General features: G+C 49.7%; 1 protein-coding gene across 1 annotated transcript; it reads left to right on the top strand.

Moving 5' to 3' along the window:
- The first annotated feature begins 461 nt into the window (after positions 1–461).
- LOC123076611 (uncharacterized) lies at positions 462–10,466 on the top strand. The gene is made up of 10 exons (XM_044498766.1): positions 462–796; positions 1,037–1,136; positions 6,756–6,867; positions 7,033–7,141; positions 7,334–7,499; positions 8,378–8,471; positions 8,964–9,452; positions 9,563–9,664; positions 9,853–9,916; positions 10,381–10,466. Exons 1-10 carry the CDS (start codon positions 472–474, stop codon positions 10,464–10,466), a joined length of 1,647 nt encoding a protein of 548 aa, XP_044354701.1. The 5' UTR covers positions 462–471.
- Positions 10,467–18,733: the final 8,267 nt, after the last annotated feature.

The raw sequence follows: 18,733 nt of genomic DNA, 5'->3' as shown, positions 1-18,733 counted from the left end.
GATCCGCTATTCTGCATTAAATTATATATAATCTACATATGGTAGTATAAGGGGTCGTGTACATTACTCCAAATGGATGTGAGCAGGTGGGTTTGCTTGGGATAAGGTCATAAGACTCGCAAGAATGGACGAGCACACTTCAAAGATATCGGTTCCTACCCACTATCACTTTTCTGATCCACTTGTCTTGTTATGCAGCACCTATTTTAGTGCTAGATACATCCGTTTTAGCGACAAGTAATATGGATCGGAAGGAGCAGTCAACATGATTCAACATGTGATTTTTTCTTCTAATGATGCAACTTGAACTCAGCTTACTTCCTATGCGGCTTACTTTCTTTGTCACCTTTGGTCCTTATTGTTTTCTTGTAAATGGCTGGATATAAATGGATCCAATGTTTTTCCCTTTAGAACTAACTTGCAGAGTAGTATCATGGAAATTCATATTCTCTTCAGGTGACAAGTTATGTTATGGAAACTGAAGACTTGTTTGTGCCTGTTTGGGTAAAAAACTACAGTGAGGAAAGAAGGAAGAACTGGGTGCCGTCATCGTCTGATCTCAAACTACTTTCGCTCAATCGTCTTAAACAGCAACAAGCTTGTGAGGATAACCGCAAGGTGGCTGTGAAGGATGTAAGTTGGAGGAAGAAGTGGGTGGCGGCGTGGATGGATGTGGTGAGTAGGAAGAAGTGGGTGTCATATACAGACATAATCATCATGGTCATGCTTGTCATGGCCGCCATCCCGCATGACGAGGACTACCACGACTTTGCCGACCAACGCACACTTTTCCTTGGTAATTAACCTCTGGTTCACGCTCTCTGTCCCATCATCAGTTTGCCTTTTGAAGAGTAGATTCAGCTAAGTTACGCTCCATTCGGAATAAATGATTCTGATTGTCAACAACGAGTACCTGTGCCCTCTGCATATAGAATAAATCATGAACATTGTTTTTCTGTGCAAGGAAAGTCTGGGGTAAAGTTATATGGTTTAATACTCTTGATAATAATGAATAGCGTTTATGCCTTATTTGCAGGGATCCCTAATACGCTGAATGTGATCTCAACAATCCCCCTCTTTTTTGTCGGTCTCGCCGGGCTCATCCTTAACCACTGCGAAAGCTATTTTAGGCTATGGTGCAGACTTAATGCTCATGTGGTAGGACTAGGGTTCCTACCGGGCCTCCGGCGTAGATTGTATGGACAAGGGGGGGAGGACGAGGGCTGGAGCGGGCGCGCCGGCGATGAGGCGCCGTCGCAGCTAGGGTTAGGTGCGGCGGCTAGGGTTTCGGCTCCTTGGGGAGCCGGGCAACAGAAGATTATAATATCTTTATTGCTTGTCTCAAACGGTGTCTTACAACTAGTATTTATAACTTTAGCCTAAGATAACTTGCCTAATATAACTTGCCTAAGATAACTTGTGGGTCAAGCCCCTAATACTAATGCTCGGTGGGCCTCTTTCTGGTATAGACCAAACCGGTCATAACATCTCTCCCCGCCTGCGCAAACTGCTCGTCCTCGAGCTGAAAGTCTGGATAGTGTTGGCGGAATTCGTCACGCTGCTCCCAAGTAGCCTCCTCCTCCGGAAGGCCCGCCCACTGAACGAGGACGAACCAGACGCCACGACGGAGCTGCGCCTGCAACACCTTTGCCGGCTCGGGAAGAATGCCACCATCGGCGAGTGGAGGAAGCACCGGAGGAGCCGCCGGTGGCTCGCCACGGAAAGGCTTGAGCAGCCCAACATGGAAGACGTCGTGGATGCGAGCGCGGGCTGGAAGCTGAAGACGATATGCCACCTTCCCAATGCGCTCCAAGATAGGGAAGGGCCCGGCGTAGCGAGGGCCGAGCTTGCGCTTCGCGCGCGGGTCGAGTGACTGCGTAGAGCGGTGGAGGAGACGCAGCCACACCCAATCACCCACCGCGAACTCCGCCTCGCGATGATGATCGTCGTAGTAGTGCTTGGCCAGCTGCTGTGCCTGAAGGAGACGCTGACGAACCTCAGCAAGCATCTCGTCACGAGTGCGGATAAGGTCACCCGCAACCTCCGTCCGAGCCGTCTCCGGGTCCACCGAAAGTATAGGCGGGGGTGGTCGACCATAGACCACCTCAAACGGCGTCGCGCGCAGGGCGGAGTGATAAGAGGTATTGTAGCAGTACTCCGCCCAAGAGAGCCAATCCACCCAAGCGCGAGGCCGATCACCTGTCACACAACGCAAATACATGGCAATGACCTTGTTAACCACCTCGGACTGACCATCTATCTGAGGATGGAACGCCGTACTCAGGCGGAGTTGGACACCCGCCATCCTGAAGAGATCGCGCCAGACATGGCCCGTGAACACTGAGTCCCGATCACTAACAATCGAAGCAGGGAACCCGTGGAGACGGACGATGCCGTCGAAGAAGGCCCGGGCCACTGACGCCGCCGTGTACGGATGGCCGAGCGCGATGAAGTGGGCGTACTTGGAGAAGCGGTCGACCACCGTGAGAATGACCGACTTGCCGCCCACCTTGGGAAGGCCCTCGATGAAGTCCATGGAGATATCCGCCCAAACCTGAGACAGCACCTCCAAAGGCTGAAGTAAGCCAGCCGGCCTCAGGGTCTCCGTCTTGTTGCGCTGGCATGTCTGACAAGACCGAACCCAGTCGCGGACCAGGGCGCGATCGCCAGGGATGTAGAAGTCGGCGCGAAGACGATGGAGGGTTTTCTGCACACCCTCATGACCCGCCGAGTGGGCGAGCTGTAACACCTGGTGACGGAGATCATCATGCGCCGGAACAAAGATCCGGCGCCCATGGAGAAGCAGTCCATCAGAGAAGCGCCAAGGCTCCTCCAGGTCGCCGGCCGTGAGCTGCTGCTGAAGAAGGGCGGCGTCGTCGGCCGTCGCAGTGGCGCGGCGAATGTCGGCGAAGAGACCGAACGTCGGCCCGGAGCGGATGCACAGGGCCGCGCCGGCGGACTCGTCGGTGGAGGAAGCAAGGTCGGAGTCGCGTCGGGACAGCGCGTCGGCCACGATGTTAAGACGGCCCGGCCGATACTCGACGGAGAAGTCGAAGCCGAAGAGCTTGCTGATCCACTGGTGCTGCGGCACGGTCGACAACCGTTGGTCCAGCAAGAACTTCAGGCTGTAGTGGTCCGTGCAAATGTGGAAGGACCGTCCCCACAAGTATGGCCACCAATGACGAACGGCCTGTACAAGGCCAATGAGCTCCCGCTCGTATTCCGCCAGCTTAAGATGGCGTGGAGCGAAAGGCCGGCTGAAGAAAGCGAGGGGCCCATCGCCCTGATGAAGCACGGCGCCGAACCCGGCGCCCGAGGCGTCACAGTCCACCATGAACGGGCGGTCGAAGTCGGGCATCTGGAGGACGGGGCCCGTCGTGAGGGCCCCTTGAGGGCCTCGAACGCCGTCGTCGCCTCGTCGTCCCAGGCGAAAGCATCGCGGCGAAGCAACCGCGTGAGGGGCTCCGCGATGAGCCTGAACTCCCGGATAAATTTCCGGTAGTAGCCGGCGAGGCCGAGGAACCCGCGGAGAGCCCGCGGCGAGTGAGGCGTCGGCCATGCAGAGACGGCCGCCACCTTCTCGGCGTCCATAGCCACCCCGTCGGCCGAGATGACATGGCCGAGGTAGGCGACGGTAGGTGTCCCGAACGAGCACTTCGAGCGCTTAAGGTGGAGGTGGTGTGCCCGAAGCTCGTTGAAGACGATGGCGACGTGCTGGAGGTGCTCGGCCCAGGTGGCGCTGTAGATAAGAATGTCATCAAAGAAAACAAGCACAAACCGCCGTAAGTAGGGTCGAAGGACGTCGTTCATCAGGGCCTGGAAAGTCGCCGGGGCGTTGGCGAGGCCGAAGGGCATCACCAAGAACTCGAAGTGGCCATGGTGGGTGCGAAACGCCGTCTTGGCGATGTCGTCTGGATGCATGCGCACCTGATGATAGCCTGACCGGAGATCGAGCTTGGTGAAGAAGCGCGCCCCATGGAGCTCATCCAAGAGCTCGTCGACCACCGGTATAGGGAACTTGTCCTTGAACGTGAGTGCCTTGAGGGCGCGATAGTCGATGCAGAAACGCCACGTGCCGTCCGACTTACGGACGAGAAGCACCGGCGCGGAGAAGGGCGACGTGGAGATCCGGATGATGCCTGCCGCGAGCATAAGGGCACACTGTCGCTCCAACTCATCCTTCTGCAGCTGAGGGTAGCGGTAGGGCCGAACCGCCACGGGGGTGGAGCCCGGTACGAGGTGAATATGATGGTCGTACACCCGGGCGGGTGGAAGACCCCGTGGCTCGTCGAAGAGGTCGCTGTGCTGCTGCAGAAGGGGATCCAGCAGGGGGTGCTCGGCCTCCTGGGACGCGGCGGCCAACTGGAGGTGTGGCACGGCTGGCGCAGCGCCCCGAAGGCCGTCCCACCGGATGCGGCGGCCCAGCCGCCAGAACGTCATCGAGAGTGCGTCCAAGTCCCACAGGATGGGCCCGAGGGTCCAGAGAAAATCCACCCCGAGGATGGGCCTGAGGGAAGTGCTCGCCACCGATGGAGATGGGAACGTCGCGGGCGAGCCCATGGCACCGGAGGCGATCGCCGTTTGCCACCGTGATCCGCAGGCGCTCCCCGCCCGTGGTCGGCAGTGCTAGCCGACGCATGGTCGTCGCGGGCAGGAAGTTATGGGTGGAGCCAGTATCCAGCAGGGCCACCAGCCGCTCGCCATGGACCGTCACCAGTAACAACATGGTCCGCTCGCCACGGATGCCGGCGAGAGCGTGGAGGGGGACGACGCACGCCGTTGCCGTGGAACCCGAGGGCGTGTCCGCGGCCGCCGCGGGTGGTGGCTCGTCGGTCGAGTCGTCCGCCTCGGTGTAGTCGACCGTCTCCAAGTAAAATAGGCGGGGGCAGACATGGGTCTACGTGTAGGGCTCATCACAGTTGAAGCAGAGGCCCTGACGGCGACGCTCCTGCTGCTCGGCCGGTGACAACCGACGGAAGGTCCGGGTGGTGGCCGGAGGTGCGGTCGTCGTGGCTGGAGGAAGCCGGCCCGGTGATGGTGGAGTCGGCGCTGGTCGACTGGGATGGCGGCCGCCCCGGCAGGCCGGTTGCTGCAGCGCCTGAGCCCGCTGTTCGAAGGCCCGGGCGTAGTACATGGCCGTCTGGAGGTCGGGGGGATCCCGGAGCTCGACGTCCACGCAAATATGGTCGGGTAATCCGCCCACAAATAACTCGGCGCGCTGAGTCGCGGAGACGCCCGGCGCATGGCATGCCAGGGCCTGGAAGCGGTCGGCGTAGTCCTGCACCGTGGATGTGAAAGGCAAACGGCCGAGGGCTGCCAGTCGGCTCCCGCGGATAGGAGGCCCGAACCAGAGGAGACAAAGCTCCCGGAAGCGCTCCCATGGTGGCATGCCGCCCTCGTCCTGCTCGAGGGCGTAGTACCAAGTCTGCGCCGCGCCTCGGAGATGATAGGACGCGAGCCAGGTACGATCCGAAGCGAGCGTCCGCTGCCCTCGAAAGAACTGCTCGCACTGGTTGAGCCAGTTAAGGGGGTCCTCCGTGCCGTCGTAAGTGGCGAAGTCCAGTTTGGCGAAGCGAGGGGGTGTCGGGCCACCGTGCCCGGGAGCTGCAGTCAACGGTAGTGCGTGTGCCGGGTCGGGGATCTCTGGGGCGTAGTTTGCCGAGCTGGAGGGACGGTCAAATCGGAGGGAGGGCATCGGGTGTTCCGGCGCCGTAGTATACACCGGGTCCGGAGACGAGCCGGCCGCCCACACGGGAATCGGCGATGGCGAGGGCGGAAATTGCACCTGGTGAAGGGGCCGGCCAGTAGGTCGGGACGCGGGTGGTGGTGCTGTCGATGGCGGCGCCGCCTGGTGGTGCAGCTGCACCGTCGCCTGCGGCGTGGGGGCCGGCGGTGGCGCTGGGAGGAACTGCTGAGGCGGACCCCCAGCGATGCGGTGGCGGTCGGCCACGCTGGCCAAGGCGTTCCCGCGGCCGGGTAGTGCGGCAGCAGGAGCGGCGGCGGAGGCGCCCCTCCATAGGGCGCCTGGAAGGCCGGTGCGGGCCACTGTAGCGGCGGCGGCCCATAGGCGGTGGTGGCGGCGCTCGGCAGCGGGGGATGGTTCCCGGCGAGGTAGAGGGTGATGCCCCGGACGGCTTGGACGAGCTCTCGCAGGGTGCCCGACACCTCCTCGGGCGTAAGGAGCAGGGGCGGATCCGCCGTGGTGGTGGTTGTCGCTGGCGCGGTGGTGGTGATGGTCCCGGACGTGATCGCCGTCATCGGCGAGGAGGTGGCCGGCGGCAGCGGTGGTGGGGCGGAGGTGGATGGCAGCGGCGGCGGTGATGGAGGAAACGACATGATCGGCCTGGTGTCTCTGGATACCAAATTGGTAGGACTAGGGTTCCTACCGGGTCTCCGGCGTAGATTGTATGGACAAGGGGGAGGAGGACGAGGGCTGGAGCGGGCGCGCCGGCGATGAGGCGCCGTCGCGGCTAGGGTTAGGTGCGGCGGCTAGGGTTCCGGCTCCTTGGGGAGCCGGGCAACAGAAGATTATAATATCTTTATTGCTTGCCTCAAACGGTGTCTTACAACTAGTATTTATAACTTTAGCCTAAGATAACTTGCCTAATATAACTTGTGGGTCAGGCCCCTAATACTAATGCCCGGTGGGCCTCTTTCTGGTATAGACTAAACGGGTCATAACATCATGCTAATTTTGGTTCCTGTTTTAACTCGAATTAAGATTTGAAGCACTCTAATATTTATCCTGCTGGCAGGTCACAGGGGGATCTCTACACACTCTTTGCTGGTGTCAGTGCTGCTGGCTTTGGTTCATGCTATTACCATCTCAACCCAGAAAATGGCACCCTATTTTGGCACAAATTGCCAGTAAGTCTTCCCTAGACCTTCTATGCGGTAGATATAACATTCAGCACCATGTTTGTACATAAAATTGCTTGGAAAAGAAAAAGCGGCATAAATTCACCCTGTTCTTGTTCCTACTTTTGTGACATTTAATATACTGAAGGATGACATATTGGTCTATTTGTCAAGATGGTGACCACTTTCACATGTTTTGAGGCCATTTTCATTATTGAAAGTTTTCATGATTGGGCAAGAACAAAGTCCCTTGCATCAACAAGCTACTGGTTATGGGCAGCAGGTTAGTGTTGTTTCTGCTCAATATAATGCATGCATTTTCATTATTTGTGTAGGTTGCTATTTGTGATACTGGGTTTTTTTATAGTTAGTTTTCTCACAAGACATGAACTTATGGTAGCTCTTACTGAAAGTGCAATCTAATATGACCAAAGTTATACAATCTGATCTTTTTTTCTGTTCAAAATAATTTCAGGATTGTACCTCCTTGCTAGAGTAGAAGAGGTTGCGGACAAACAAATTTATAGGTGGACTCTTCAGATTGTTAGTGGGCATACTCTTGGTCATTTATGTGTTTCGATGGTACATCTTTTTTTGATTCTCATGTTAGCAGAAAGGACAAGGACAATTGAACTAGAAAGGTATGCATTGATAATTCCATAGACTGCATGATTATCTGTACTTCTAGTTTTTTACGTGTTAAGTGGAATTTGTTTCAACTGCGCACACTAATTTTTACCAAACTTAATCTGGTGAGCATCTCTCCAACAAATACTTCCCTCCTTCCTTTCTGAATCTTTGTGGTTCATCATTCATTGTAGTTTTGGTAACAATTTCACCACATTAAGGTGGGATTTGCTCGTGCAACATGGTTTTTTGTTTGTGTGGTGAAGGGCATGTGCTTCGAGATGGGGAGTGTGACATCCATGATCCACACAATATATTTGAAGCATTTATTTAACAAACATCGAAAAAATTGTTAACGCCACTGTCTTGCATAATTTTACAACAACAACAAAGCCTTTAGCACCAAACAAGTTGGGGTAGGCTAAAGCTGAAACCCATAAGATCTCTCAACCAAAGTCATGATTCTGGCACATGGATAGCAAGCTTCCACGCATCCCTATCTATGGCTAGTTCCTTGGTGATTCATTTTCTTTTGGGTTTCATCTCCATAAGAGTGGCTGAGTTTTGACGTTGGCTCGCCAAGTCTCACAACCCTCCTCCTTTACCTGGGCTTGGGACCGGCCACTGTCTTATAAGTTTGCCATGCATTTTTCATTGCGGTTTCGACTATGCAATGTTTCACTGCTTTCATTTGCTTATAAGTTTTGTCCATCACCAGAGTTTCCATTGGTCTGTAATTATATTGTAATTGTTATGCTGACCAAGCTGTTCTAATAATACTCTTATGTATCAACTATTCAACCATATGCAGTACATGTTTTATGTCTTGTAGGGTACAAGTGAAGAGTATAATTTTGATTATTGCATGATCTGACAATTTTCTTCATTTCAGACGCATGGTTCCAGTGGATCATCAACTAAATCTTTCTTCCATGGTCTGCTTATTGGTGCCCAAGATGATCTACCTCTGGGTGCCCATGATACAGGTATGATAATCTGTCGATCCATGTCTGAACAAATAAGGGTCGCCCCACATCTTGACCATGTCGCCACTTTGATCAGAGGCCCAACACTATACTCATCTTCACTAACCTCCCACGACAATTGATGCATTTCATGCCATATTATGTGTATTATATTACTCCCTCTGATCCATAGTAAGTGTCGCAGCTTTGAACTAATAGTGAACTAACCTTAATACACTGATAACTTTACTTCCATGTGTCTTCTACATCTACTATGCCTTCTCCATGGTTTATATATAGTTCACTAAGATGTGGCTCTCTAGCATACGTGTCATTCTTGCTTTGATATTTAATTTTTTTTCCATAATCTAATTGACTTCTTTCCCACTCATGCAAACTAGGATGTGTTTTTTCACGCGTGACTTAGGGCTAGTTCTTTTGGGGCTTATGGGTGGCTGCCAAAATAAGCTGCCCCCTACCCAGCTTACTGACCATGTTGTTGCTTTGAATCAGGTTAGTGTCACCATTTGCGAAATCAGCATTCTGATGTGGGAGTTTGGTGCTCGTTCTGTTAATCAGGCAAAGATCTCTGACGATCAAGCAATGTTAGAAACCCCAATTCGTGCTTGGGAGACTCTGTCACGAATTCATGGCCTTTGGGGGATGGACATTTACAAGAATAAGGTGCTTCAGTTTTTACAGAGTGAGCTGTCGGATGAGTCCTTTCTTGGATTATGGGGCCCGCCGGGTGTTGGCAAGACGCGACTTCTTTCACTCATTGCTGCTAGCTATGCCGATTCATTCCGTCACATCGTATTTCTTGATGGTGTCAGCAGCGTGATAGTTATGCAACATCATCTTGCTTCTTTCTTGAAATTGGATTGGGAGACGATGTCGGCGTTAGAGGAGCATTGCCGAGCTAAGATCATTACTGACATTCTAGTGCAAGACAGTTTTTTGCTTCTATTAGACAACGTTTATGATAGACCCTACCCAGACTTGGTAGCTGTTGGTTTGCCGATGCCTCTTGGGTGTCATCAAAAGGTTGTTCTTGCATCAAGGAGACAAGGGTGTGTGGATTCATGGGATGCACGATATCAAATATTGTGCAGATGAAGTGCCTCGGGGACGAAGATGCTTGGAGACTTTTCAAGTACCATGCGGGAGTTGAAATCACAGAAGCTGATGCTGAAATTTACGATTATGCAAAACAGGTGTATTTCTGTAGAATACTTTATAGCTATACTTTTAATAATTGTTGGTGCACTAATTTGTAACTTACTTGGTACTAGATGGTTCGGGCATGTGGTGGGTTGCCTAGAGGCATACGTGCCCTTGGCAAAGGCGTTGCCCAAGTGACTGGTAGTGGTAAGGATCTATTTGCTTGGCAGTTTGCGTACAGGCAAACCATGGGAAGAATTCGACATCCCGAGGAAATGCCAGAAATAGCGTATGTTCTGGTCTAGGTAAGTGAAAACTGTGAAGTTGTGATAGCTGATAGTACATGCGCAAGTGCTCAAGAACCCCTGGCAAAAAAAAATGTGTATTTCTGAAGGGAAAAGCACTTGGTAGTAGTTCTCATTGCAAGGCTTGAATAAATTCCAAATGGATGTCTTCATCTTGGTGAAGTAATCTTCCCTTCCTGTAAATCAGTCCAGAGTTTGTTTAGCATTAGAGTTCAGGAAACCGTTGGGATTCATGTCCCTAACAGTTCTTCATATGCATTTTTTTCATTTCCTGCTCAAACTCCATGTTGGCCTCACCTGGGTACCGTGTCCAATGGATAAACTTGCATGGGGGATTTCCTTCTTAGAGCTTCAGGAGTTGCATTTGGTATCAGATTTTTTTGTTGATATATTCTTCTTGAGGACAATTCAAGCCATTAGATGTAAAACACTGAGAGAACACATAACTGAATAATCTGTGTTAGGTATAGCTGTAACTTTAGCTGCACCAGTATTGGCAGGATATGAAGTTGCAGGATCAGTAGCCTGCCTCTCTAAATCTTGCATCTGAATCCAGCGGATAGACTTTGGTGAAAGATTTACTCGCACAAGTTGTAGTAATTTGGCGGCACATTTTATATGGCTGAGTGTAAAAAGGAGTAGATAGCACAAGCCTTGGGATCTGTGTGACATTTGCAGAGCACTCAAAGAGGAATCAAGTGCCCTGCACACAAGTGCATGTAATTACTATTTACTCGCCTTGTAAACTAATATAAGATCTTTTAGATCACTAATTTACAGAAGGAGTACTTGATAGGCCTAGCCTCTGCTTTAGCTTTGCAGTTGATTTCACTCTGGTATGTGTTCTTCTCTTTTATGACTGCTCATGTGAAGGACCGCTGCTCTGGTTTCAGGCAACTTGTGCGTGGATCATAGGAGCTGTGGAGATATGGTTGGACTTCATTTCTTGTTGCTGTCACAGTCAGGAGTTGAGGAGTCCAAATGGCGGCAGTTTGATGCTTACTTGTGAATATGGTGTGATATGTTTGAGGATATAATGCTAATACTTTCTAGTATGTGTTTTCTTGACTTGTCTGTCTTCTGATGCGTAAACACAGAGCGGAACACCTCCATGCTGCAATGGGAATGCAAGAGAAGAACAAACTTTTTGTGGATGCTAAATTCTGTGTTTGTTTTGTTTTGCTGTCTGCAGTCTGTCTCATTCTGTCATTCGTCTTAGAACTTTTGCCCGTGAGCACTCTGGGCGGTTGGCCTTTTTGATATTATATTATAATTGGGGCCGTCCTATATCTTTTTTCCCTATGAGAAAAGTCCATATTTCAGTCTCAAACTAACCACGAGGTTTGAAACACCCTCAACTTAATAACACAGTTTAAAAGACAAAACCCTGGTCTCGGTTTTGGCCTGGTCAACTGGTTTTGGCTGAAGTCAAAGCTGATTGCACGTTCCTAGTTTCCTCGTCGGTTAGGAGGGCCAGATGGAAGCTGCCGTTCGTCTCCGAGTCTCCCACGTAAGTAGAGCCTGCCTGACGAACAAGACGACTGGTGGTTGTGGATCAAGCCCTCCCTGTCAGGGAGCCTGCGCACGGCCTTCTTCTTCCTCTTCATTTCTTCAGTCAGTGGAGCATTTCTCTTAGATCAATCACGGGACAGCCGCCCGGCGGGCTACTGGGCGGCATTTTGGTTGATAAATTGATAATTGAACCTGAAAGGAAAAACAAAATCAAGATTGATTAATTTGCGCGTACACCTGCAGGGGGGCGGTTACGCAACAACTAAGCCTAGGTAGGTTATGGGCCTACGTCAGGAAAAAAAAGAAAGGGCTGGGCGCTGGGCTTTAGTCTTTCACGTACGAGCGCAGCAAGCAGCAGGCCGATCGCCCACCCCAGCGATCGATTCAGCCCCGGCGAGTCCTTCACGTGAAAAAAAGAGCGATCTACGCGAGCCTTTCCAATTCCATCAAGGCAATCATGCAGGCACAGCTATTCGAGCCCTAAGCCGCCGCCGCCGCTGCGAACCAACCTGTGGTTAGATTTTTTTTTTTTTAAGAAATCTCGCCATATTTATTCATCCAAAACCATGGTCATAGATACAAGGTTTGGGTCATGAGGATTGCCCAACCACACATGCCTACCTATGCCTAGATTACAAGCAAACTTGGCAAAATTATGAGCCTCAAAATTAAAGGTCCTATGCTCGAAAATAAAGGAACTAGAATTGAAACTATTACAACGGCTTAATATTTCATGTACTATAGCCGCATTTGGACCTCCTGTCCCCCTTGTAATGTCATTCACCGCTTCTTGGCAATCCGATGCAACACAAATATTTTGAACGGCCAGGTCATCTGCTAGCGATAATGCTTCACGACATGCAAAGGTCTGCAGGATTAAAGGCTCACTGATCCCCCGAAACACCACAGCCGAAGATCCCAAGTATTGGCCCGTTTGATCTTTGCACAATGCCGCAACTGCTCCACCCCGAAGTGATCTTACAATAGCAGCATTTACATTAATCTTCACAGAACCATTGGGTGGCGGTTAGAGGGACAGTGGTATCCCCAGCCCATCAGGGTTCAAGTCCTGGTGCTCGCATTTTTCCTGAATTTATTTCAGGATTTCCAGCGATGCGCTTTCAGTGGGAGGAGACGTTCCCGTCGACGACGAGGCGCCTACGGTGGCTTCGTAAATTTCAAGATGACATGCCGGCTCAGTCTCTCGGAGGTGCTCATAGGGGTAGGGTGTGCGTGTGTGCGTTCATAGGGGTGAGTGTATGCGCGTATGTATGAGCGCTTGCGTCTGTACTGATGTTCAAAAAAAAAAGCCGCCGCCGCCTGACGTTCGTACTGGTATTGGCGTATTGCCGCCTCCCCTCTCTCTCCTGCGTCCTTGTAATTTCCTTCCTATTTAGCTGCTGATTTCAATTTCTAGGGTCCCCATCTGTAATTCTGTATAGGCAGTTAGGACGTCTAATCTAGTTTGCGGCTGATTTCAATTCCACGGACTCCCATCTGCAATTCTATGTTGGCACTTGGCACACGCACTAAAGCTCGTCACTGTCAGCGAATCGACCATCAGGTAGTGTATCATATTGCCGTTCCTTGATGCATAAGTCGGTACAGTTCACCAATTGAAGCAACATTTTTTTCCAGCATTGTGTGTTATCATGTCATAAAGGAAATAAGACATATGCATCAGGTAGCGATAAAAGCAAAATAAAGAAGGCCGTGCATAAATTGGTACAATCACAACATGGAGATATGCACAAATTTCTCAGGAGTAAATTGGTGCTTCCACTGCTTTCGATAAAGCACGATGATGAGTTGGCGATGGTTGCCATAGAGGAAGAGCAGTAACCTATTGGGAATTCAGAATATTACCAGGGAGAAGAAAATGTCGACACCAACATCGGAGGTAACAATGTAAGTGGCTTCGATCAGAATGTAAGTAATTCATCAGATGCACACACATAGTCTGCTGGCCTTGATGAACAACATGTTCACACTCCTAATATTTATGATCCAAGCAATCCGGATAATCTTGATACTAAATCAAGAGACATTTTAGTTGAGAAAGGGCTGTGAGAGAGGAAAAAAATGGAATACCATGTAGATGGAGCAGGAAGACATTTTTCATATGCTCATTATCATAGGAAATTAAGCAATGGAGAGGAACATGATAGAAAGTGGCTAGTTTATTCAAAAGATCTCGATAAAGTTTTTTGCTTCTCTTGTAAGATCTTCTATTGTAGTGTCTGCTATATATGGAGATTTTCGAGCATGTCAGAGAAGTTGATTGCTATTCTAATATCTCCATTGCTTATCGCATCTTATTTACTAGCACTAGTAGAAAAAGGGTCTAATGTGAAACTCATTAGTCCCGGTTTGGTATTGAACCGGCACTAATGTGACCATTAATGCCGGTTCCAACGGCCAGGCGGGCGGCGCTCATTAGTACTGGTTCGTGGCGAACCTTTAGTACCGGTTCGTGCCACGAACCGGTACTAAAGAGGTGGTGGCCTTTAGTATGGGTTGGTGGCTCCAACCGGTTCTAGGGGGGGGGGGCTTTAGTACCGGTTGGAGCCACCAACCGGTACTAAAGGTGGTGGCCTTTAGTACGGGTTGGTGGCTCCAACCGGTACTAAAGACCCCCCGTTTAGTACCGGTTGGAGCCACCAACCGGTACTAAAGGTGGTGCGCTGTCACCCACGGTGCACAATGTTTAGTCCCACCTCGCTAGTTGAGAGGAGCTCGCACCGGTTTATAAGCCTCGCCGCGGCTACCGTGTCAAGCTCCTCTCTAAGCAGACCTTTGTGGGCCTATTGCAAGTCTTCTACCCTGTGGGGCCTACTGGTCCGTACGGGCCTGCATCCTGGCCCAACTAGAGATTGGGTTTCTAGTCGTATGCAGGCCGTGCCGTCCCAGTAGGCTGGCTGTTTTTGCTTTATTTCAAAAATAAAAATAAAAAAAATCCTTACCAACCGGGACTAAAGGTCCCCCAGACCATGGCGCGCCTCGTGCCACGTGGTGGGCCTTTGGTCCCGTTCGTGTTAAACCGGGACTAAAGGGGGGGGGGGGCTTTAGTCCCCACTCTTTAGTACCGGTTTCAGAACCGGTACTAAAGGTCCTTACGAACCGGTACTAAAAGTCGTTTTTCTACTAGTGTAGTACTGTGCCCGTCACAGTCGCATCGGCCGAAAGAAGCTTTTCGAAGTTAAAATTATTGAAGAATTATTTGAGGTCAACAATGACTCGGAAGAGGTTAAATGGCTTTCCTGCATTTTGCATCAAGAAGAAATTATTGGATGAGATTGACATCGACCCTATCATAAGTGACTTCGCATCGAGGAACGTAGAAGAAAGTTTTAAGGTAATGTGTATAAATTATTTGATTTGAATACTAATTTTGAATTCATTTAATTGCTATTGATAATATTTATTATATACATATTTCATTGTTATTATTATGATGTCTATAGTAAGGGCCTCGGGTTTTAGTTTCGCCCCGGGCCCCCAAAATCTCAGGACCGGCCCTGGGCGTACCTGCACTTGTTGACAAAAATCTAGTACGTATAGCATAATGAAATTTACGCCGACGACCCTGCACAATCGAACTGTTGGGGAACGTAGTAATTTCAAAAAAATTCCTACGCACACACAGGATTATGGTGATGCATAGCAACGAGAGGGGAGAGTGTTGTCCACGTACCCTCGTAGACCGAAAGCGAAAGCGTTAGCACAACGCGGTTGATGTAGTCGTACGTCTTCACGATCCGACCGATTAAGTACCGAACGCACGGCACCTCCGAGTTCAGCACACGTTCAGCTCGATGACGTCCCTCGAACTCCGATCTAGCCGAGCTTTGAGGGAGAGTTCCGTCAGCACGACGGCGTGGTGACGATGATGATGTTCTACCGATGCAGGGCTTCGCCAAAGCACCACTACGATATTATCGAGATGGATTATGGTGGAGGGGGGCACCGCACACGGCTAAGAGATCAAGAGATCAATTGTTGTGTCTATGGGGTGCCCCCCTCCTCCGTATATAAAGGGGGGGAGGAGGAGGGGGGCGGCCAAGGGGAGGAGGCGCGCCCAAGGGGGGGCAATCCTACTCCAAGTAGGTTTTGCCCCCCTTTCCTATTCCAACTAGGAGAAGGGGGAAGGAGGAGGTGGAGAGAAGGAAGGAGAAGGGGGGCCGCCGCCCCCTTCCCTTTCCCAATTCGGATTGGGGCAAGGGGGGCCGCGCGCCACCTCCGGGCCGCCTCTCCTCTTCCACCACTTGGGCCCATGAGGCCCAATAACCCCCCCCCCCCCCGGGGGGGGGGGCGTTCCGGTAACCCCCAGGTATTCCGGTATATATCCGATAACCCCCGGAACCATTCCGGTGTCCGAATATAATCGTCCAATATATCAATCTTCATGTCTCGACCATTTTGAGACTCCTCGTTATGTCCGTGATCACATCCGGGACTCCAAACAACCTTCGGTACATCAAAACATATAAACTCATAATATAACTGTCATCGAAACTTTAAGCGTGCAGACCCTACGGGTTCGAGAACTATGTAGACATGACCGAAACACGTCTCCGGTCAATAACCAATAGCGGAACTTGGATGCTCATATTGGCTCCCACATATTCTATGAAGATCTTTATCGGTTAGACCGCATAACAACATGCGTTGTTCCCTTTGTCATCGGTATGTTACTTGCCCGAGATTCGATCGTCGGTATCTCAATACCTAGTTCAATCTCGTTACCGGCAAGTCTCTTTACTCGTTCTGTAATACATCATTCCGCAACTAACTCATTAGTTGCAATGCTTGCAAGGCTTATAGTCATGTGCGTTACCGAGTGGGCCCAGAGATACCTCTCCGACGATCGGAGTGACAAATCCTAATCTCGAAATACGCCAACCCAACAAGTACCTTTGGAGACACCTGTAGAGCACCTTTATAATCACCCAGTTACATTGTGACGTTTGGTAGCACACAAAGTGTTCCTCCGGTAAACGGGAGTTGCATAATCTCATAGTCATAGGAACATGTATAAGTCATTAAGAAAGCAATAGCAGAATACTAAACAATCGTGTGCTAAGCTAACGGAATGGGTCAAGTCAATCACATCATTCTCCTAATGATGTGATCCCGTTAATCAAATGACAACTCATGTCAATGGCTAGGAAACATAACCATCTTTGATCAACGAGCTAGTCAAGTAGAGGCATACTAGTGACACTCTGTTTGTCTATGTATTCACACAAGTATTATGTTTCCGGTTAATACAATTCTAGCATGAATAATAAACATTTATCATGATATAAGGAAATAAATAATAACTTTATTATTGCCTCTAGGGCATATTTCCTTCAGTCTCCCACTTGCACTAGAGTCAATAATCTAGATTACACAGTAATGATTCTAACACCCATGGAGCTTTGGTGCTGATCATGTTTTGCTCGTGGAAGAGGCTTAGTCAACGGGTCTGGAACATTCAGATCCGTATGTATCTTGCAAATTTCTACGTCTCCCACCTAGACTAGATCCCTGATGGAGTTGAAGTGTCTCTTGATGTGCTTGGTTCTCTTGTGAAATCTGGATTCCTTTGCCAAGGCAATTGCACCAGTATTGTCACAAAAGATTTTCATAGACTATGCACTAGGTATGACACCTAGATCGGATATGAACTCCTTCATCCAGACTCCTTCATTTTCTGCTTCTGAAGTGGCTATGTACTCCGCTTCACATGTAGATCCCGCCACAACGCTTTGTTTAGAACTGCACCAACTGACAGCTCCACCGTTCAATGTAAACACGTATCTGGTTTGCGATTTAGAATCGTCCAGATCAGTGTCAAAGCTTGCATCGACGTAACCATTTACGACTAGCTCTTTGTCACCTTCATAAACGAGAAACATTTCCTTAGTCCTTTTCAGGTATTTCAGGATTTTCTTGACCGCTGTCCAGTGATCCACTCCTGGATTACTTTGGTACCTCCGTGCTAAACTTATAGCAAGGCACACATCAGGTCTGGTACACAGCATTGCATACATGATAGAGCCTATGGCTGAAGCATAGGGAACATCTTTCATCTTCTCTCTATCTTCTGCAGTGGTCGGGCATTGAGTCTTACTCAACTTCACACCTTGTAACACAGGCAAGAACCCTTTCTTTGCTTGATCCATTTTGAACTTCTTCAAAACTTTGTCAAGGTATGTCCTTTGTGAAAGTCCAATTAAGCGTCTTGATCTATCTCTATAGATCTTGATGCCCAATATATAAGCAGCTTCACCGAGGCCCTTCATTGAAAAACTCTTATTCAAGTATCCCTTTATGCTATCCAGAAATTCCATATCATTTCCAATCAGCAATATGTCATCCACATATAATATCAGAAATGCTACAGAGCTCCCACTCACTTTCTTCTAAATACAGACTTCTCCAAAAGTCTGTATAAAACCAAATGCTTTGATCACACTATCAAATCGTTTATTCCAACTCCGAGAGGCTTGCACCAGTCCATAAATGGATCGCTGGAGCTTGCACACTTTGTTAGCTCCTTTTGGATTGACAAAACCTTCCGGTCGCATCATATACAACTCTTCTTCCAGAAATCCATTCAGGAATGCAGTTTTGACATCCATTTGCCAAATTTCATAATCGTAAAACGCGGCAATTGCTAACATGATTCGGACAGACTTAAGCATCGCTACGGGTGAGAAAGTCTCATCGTAGTCAATCCCTTGAACTTGTCGAAAACCTTTTGCAACAAGTCGAGCTTTATAGACAGTAACATTACCGTCAGCGTCAGTCTTCTTCTTGAAGATCCATTTATTCTCAATGGCTTGCCGATCATCGGGCAAGTCAACCAAAGTCCACACTTTGTTCTCATACATGGATCCCATCTCAGATTTCATGGCCTCAAGCTATTTTGCGGAATCTGGGCTCACCATCGCTTCTTCATAGTTCGTAGGTTCGTCATGGTCTAGTAACATAACCTCCAGAACAGGATTACCGTACCACTCTGGTGCGGATCTTACTCTGGTTGACCTACGAGGTTCAGCAACAACTTGATCTAAAGTTTCATTAACTTCCTCACTAATTGGTGTAGGTGTCACAGGAACCGGTTTCTGTGATGTACTACTTTCCAATAAGGGAGCAGGTACAATTACCTCATCAAGTTCTACTTTTCTCCCACTCACTTCTTTCGAGAGAAACTCCTTCTCTAGAAAGATTCCAAATTTAGCAACAAAAGTCTTGCCTTCGGATCTGTGATAGAAGGTGTACCCAACAGTCTCTTTTGAGTATCCTATGAAGACA

Source organism: Triticum aestivum, chromosome 3D, assembly GCF_018294505.1.
Source record: "Triticum aestivum cultivar Chinese Spring chromosome 3D, IWGSC CS RefSeq v2.1, whole genome shotgun sequence".
In the NCBI taxonomy this organism is placed as follows: domain Eukaryota; kingdom Viridiplantae; phylum Streptophyta; class Magnoliopsida; order Poales; family Poaceae; genus Triticum; species Triticum aestivum.
Note: the sequence above shows the minus strand (reverse complement) of the source record. Positions and strands in the feature narration are given on the sequence as shown.